We start from the raw sequence: 4,792 nt of genomic DNA, 5'->3' as shown, positions 1-4,792 counted from the left end.
TGTGGAACATCATTTGATATGCGAAGATGACCCATAAATTAGCGAAATTGCTCAAGGGATTGAGAATCGAGGCTGTTTGTTCATGTTTGTTGCCCCATACCATATGTTTTTGTAAACAAACTCTGACATAACTCGACTAAAATGTCGCCCTGTCAAATCGATAAAAATCCACCTTCTAAATACATACACCTTGAACCAGCCGACTCGACCAACCCAAGGTATGTAGATATAGAAGGTAGAGTTGTTTAGAGCAAATTGACATTTCTCGACCTGACATAACAGTTCCGAGGTGATCAAGGGGAAGGGTATTGAGAAGTATGACGGCAGCGTCGGAGGAGGCGCCGGTGGTGGTATCGCTTGCGATTTTTTGACGAAAAATGCAACCAAATATCGTCAATCGTCTGTGGGACAATACTTAATATGCGAAGATGACCCATAAATTAGCGAAATTGCTCAAAGGACTGAGAATCGAGGCTGTTTGTTCATGTTGGTAGCCCCATACCATATGTTTTTGTAAACAAACTCTGACATAACTCGACTAAAATGTCGCCCTGTCAAATCGATAAAAATCCACCTTCTAAATACATACACCTTGGACCAACCCGAACGAGTGTGCCGAAGGTTGACAGCTCGATCCTATGTGGGACTCTACTGTGTTTGTGATTTCTTCATAAACAAAAGGCTGCAAAAGGTGCCAGTCGTCCCAATCGCAAGGCTGCAACAAAAGTGAGTTTACGAAACGCTTTTCCCCAAAATGGACACAATAGAATCGCAGCTGATGGTGCGAAACAAGTGTGAACAGTTGCAGCAATCGATTAAAGAGCTGTACGCGTGGCAGGATCAGATGAAAGCAGCAACTTCTGCTAAAGCTCCGCCAGTGGATAATAGTGAGGTTAGTTGATCGAAAACACTAATGATTTGTAGTGGAAATGATGAGACAAAACTATCGGCGCGGCTAGTACATTGGCCATTGTTTGCATCGTGATGAGTATCGTTTTGTACCTTTACAGGCCAAAACATTACCACCCGTACGGAGCGATGTAAAGGCGATGAGCAAATTTGCCGAGGACCATACCACTGCAGAGAAGCAGGATCAGGCCGAGAGTGAAAGTAATTATTGACCTTGCTGCAAGCATACTCGGTCCCATTTCATCTCTTGCAATACATTTTTACAGCCGTGAACAAAAAAGTGCTGGCCGATGCGGAGATGCTCAAGGAAAGAGGCAACAAGCAGTGCAAGCTCGGAAACTACCAGGAAGCAATTGAACTGTACAGTCAAGCCATAGAAACGTACGGCGAAAACGCTGCCTACTACAGCAACCGTGCCCTGTGTTACATGAACTTGGATCTGTTTGACGATTGTCTAGCGGACTGTAGTACGGCACTCGAGAAAGATCCCAAGTACTTAAAGGCGTACTATCGTCGAATGCAAGCGTTCGAACGGCTGGGCGAGAACGAAAAGGCTGCAACCGAATGTCGACAAATATTGCGCCTGTCGCAGGATGAAGCGGAATTAAACGCGGCCAAGCGTGATTTGGCCCGCATTGAGAAGCGCATCGAAAGCTCCCCGAAACCAGTTTCTTCACCGGGTAAGGCAACGACGCCCGCAATGGATGCTACGCTGGCACTGGTGAAGCAAGAAGCCGACAAATACAAGGAACTCGGCAACAAACATCTCGCCCGGAAGGATTTCGAAAAGGCCGAACGCAGCTACACAAAAGCAATTACGCTGTTTAGCGAGGAAGCCATCTACTACACGAATCGCAGCCTTTGCTATTGGAATCTGAAAGATTACGACAAATGTTTGGCCGATTGTAATAAGGCGATCCAGCTAGATGAAACCTACTTCCGGCCGTACTACCGTCGGATGCAGGTGCGTGAACTGCGCGGTGCATACCAGAGCGCGGTCGAAGACTGCCGCAAGTTTATCGAACTTACCAAGGACGAGAAACAGAAAGCGACCGCCGAAAAGGATCTGCAACGGCTGGAGCGACTGGTCAAAAGCGAGCAGCCCGCCAAACAGGCGTTCGTTTGGAGTGAAATTAAGAAAAATGCCAAACTGATCAAGTTCGTGCAGAAGCCACCGCATCTACGCTCAAAAAAGCCGCTCACACGGATCGCCATCAAGGACCTGACGCCGTGCCCGCTGGTGTTACCCAACAGACAGCAGCTTCCTCCAGCGGCAAAGCGCAAAAACATTCCCGATGCAGTTATCGATAAAATATTCAACAACAACACGGGCGAACAGTTGATCGAGCCGAAGGAAACGACCAACCTCGAACATCTGTTCCCGGCGCACTCGAACAAACTGCGCAACCTCTTTTCACCGCCTACTACGCCGACCGAGCAAAGGAAACCACCATTCACGGCACCACCAAACAAAGCAACCGCCGCAACGGTATCGAAGCAGGGGACGACGACGACAACAACAAGCAAATCCGAAGCGAAGGAACATATTAAGTCGGCGGAAGCAGTCAAACCGGTGGTGCTACCATCACCACCAACACAGGATAAGAAAGTGAAAGATAAAAGTAATCACGGCAGCCAGGTACGTGTGTCGCAATAAGCGGGTATTGTGTCCTTTTAACTTCAACCACGTTTAATATTGCAGGATACATGCGAACCACATCCCAGCCCGTCAACAACTGCCCCTGTGACAGCGGCACCGTCGTCCTCCTTGGAACCACCAACCACTGTTCCCGATCTTCCAACGTCAATGCCTCAATTTTACACCACCTGGAGTGGATTGACACAAGATTTAAGATACAAGTATTTAAAGGTAAGGTAACTCGAAAGTTTACAGCGCCTTCTATCTTATACCCGACCTCAACGGTGACTCCTTGCCCCGATTGCAGGTGGTTAGCGAGAAAACTTCTATACTGAGATTACTCGGCGCCGGTCTATCGAACGAAATTCTCAGTGAAATGCTGCAAATCCTCCGGACACAGTTCATTCCCAACCAGGACTCGGTGACGAGCGTTTTGAAGGACCTGGTGGCAAACGAATCGATCGACATACTGTCGCTAATGATGAACGAAAAGGATCGCGAAGGTAGGTGCTTCGAAATGCGTTTGATTGTTGCTTCACGATACTATTTGAACGTTTGATTTGCTCTTTTGTCCCACAGCTGTGAAAGAATTGCTCAAATATATGGAAGCTAATGAAGTAAAGCAGGCAGATCTGCAGACCATTCGACGTAAACTCGGGTGTGATGAGCGCTAATCCTCAGCAACAGCACCGCCTCTTCTTTACATATTAGTGCACTACTCCCTCTACCCTGTGGTATTCAGCGTAATTGCAACACGTTAAGAAAGATCTTTTCTAATAATTAACCCCACGTGCACCAATATCAGTAGCAGTAGTAGTAGTTGGCAAGTTGCTGCATTACTTGAATAAAATGGTTTGAGTGCTACTATTGCAGGTTATTCGTGTCTGAATTTCCTCCTGTCTTAATTTAATTTTATCTGCAACGTAACGTCATCTACCGACAGATTTCGTCGTCCATTACTCTTCTACCTTAAAGACCTCATGGCTGAGGAGGCATCGTCTATTGAGATAGCTCGCTGGCCACGAGAGCATTGGACGACTGCGTGACCTCATAATCGATTGGTCACAATGTATAAGCTTCTTCTTCCAAGAGGCGTAGAAGTCTTCATCCTAAAGATCGATGACACATCGTCCAAGAGCCTCTCCTCCTATGCTTCAACTGTCATGATACCTCGTAATCGAAAAGGCCTCATCCACCAACAGAACTTATCGCCCAAGGAGCCTCACTTTCCAAGAGACCTCATAGTCGATAACGTCACAGGAAAAAGTCCAGCAGAATTCAACTACAAAATCTTGGTCGAACAGTTGTGAACGCTTCCGCGCTAGACAATTATTGTCCGTAACGATACGAACACAACCAGGGAAATAAAACGGAAGCAACAGGCCACTTTCTTCCAAGTTCCCTAAAAGAACACTATGCGAAAGGTGAGTCCACAGCCGACTATTTGCATTAACTAGTGAATGTGGCCCAGTTACAGGGCCACGCAAGGGAATCTCCAGGGTGTACGTACGCAAGTTCGGGGGTGACTTTCAAGGCGTCTTCATGGTAAATGTAGTTAAAAAAATTGTTATCCTTATTACAAGTCCTTTCGTGGCCGGGGCGCCAGTCTAGATGGTATTTGATGCCCGATACTGCCATGTTAAGACCGGCGACTACCTCCGGTCAGCCCTTTTTTGCCCTAGCTGGCGAATTGCCAGCGGACTCGTCGGGAGGACACCTTACCGGTGGCTGGGGGGAAGGGGAGATTGAAGAACCTTCAGTCAGAGAACCTTGTTAGTCTTACGATATACATTATGCAAAATCAAGTCCGCGGTTAGAAAAAACCGATGAATGATGTGCGGCCTCATATAGGGCCCTTACCTTGAGTTAGATGCCTCGTATTGGAAGTGTTTGGGTCTGAGCGCCTCGCTGGTAGATAAGAGCCCGTGCGATAGGAGCCCTCGGCCACACGTTATAAATCGAAACATCGAAAACCGTAGTGTTCACTTGGGGCTCAACAGTAACAAAAATGTCTTTGACATTGTTGCTCATCTTCAAGTTTCCCAGGATAGATCCGATCCGCCCGGTCCGAAGGAGATCTCCTATAGGGCTGACGCTTGCGGTTCAACCGTTAAATCTTTACGGCGGGGTCTTCTAGGGCAGGGTATTGTTCAGGGGCGTTTGGCATTTGAAAGTAAATTCACTTTTATTTCCACACAACAATTAAAAGGGCCGGATAAAAAAAGGGACGAAAAGAAAATATAT

At 47.1% G+C, this 4,792-nt stretch overlaps 1 protein-coding gene across 1 annotated transcript; it reads left to right on the top strand.

Annotated features, from left to right (window-relative positions):
* Positions 1 to 632: 632 nt before the first annotated feature.
* On the top strand, positions 633 to 3,425 carry LOC118509667 (RNA polymerase II-associated protein 3). The gene is made up of 6 exons (XM_036050652.1): positions 633 to 892; positions 1,011 to 1,110; positions 1,176 to 2,548; positions 2,612 to 2,779; positions 2,856 to 3,051; positions 3,128 to 3,425. Exons 1-6 carry the CDS (start codon positions 755 to 757, stop codon positions 3,220 to 3,222), a joined length of 2,070 nt encoding a protein of 689 aa, XP_035906545.1. The 5' UTR covers positions 633 to 754; the 3' UTR covers positions 3,223 to 3,425.
* Positions 3,426 to 4,792: the final 1,367 nt, after the last annotated feature.

This window comes from Anopheles stephensi, chromosome 3 (genome assembly GCF_013141755.1).
Source record: "Anopheles stephensi strain Indian chromosome 3, UCI_ANSTEP_V1.0, whole genome shotgun sequence".
Classification (NCBI taxonomy): domain Eukaryota; kingdom Metazoa; phylum Arthropoda; class Insecta; order Diptera; family Culicidae; genus Anopheles; species Anopheles stephensi.
Note: the sequence above shows the minus strand (reverse complement) of the source record. Positions and strands in the feature narration are given on the sequence as shown.

Excerpts from the sequence above, each read along its gene's own strand:
- LOC118509667 (XM_036050652.1), top strand. The coding sequence starts at position 755 with ATGGACACAATAGAATCGCAGCTGATGGTGCGAAACAAGTGTGAACAG. Across the intron at positions 893-1,010 it reads CGCCAGTGGATAATAGTGAG|GCCAAAACATTACCACCCGT; the intron begins GTTAGTTGATCG and ends GTACCTTTACAG. Across the intron at positions 2,780-2,855 it reads TAAGATACAAGTATTTAAAG|GTGGTTAGCGAGAAAACTTC; the intron begins GTAAGGTAACTC and ends CCCCGATTGCAG.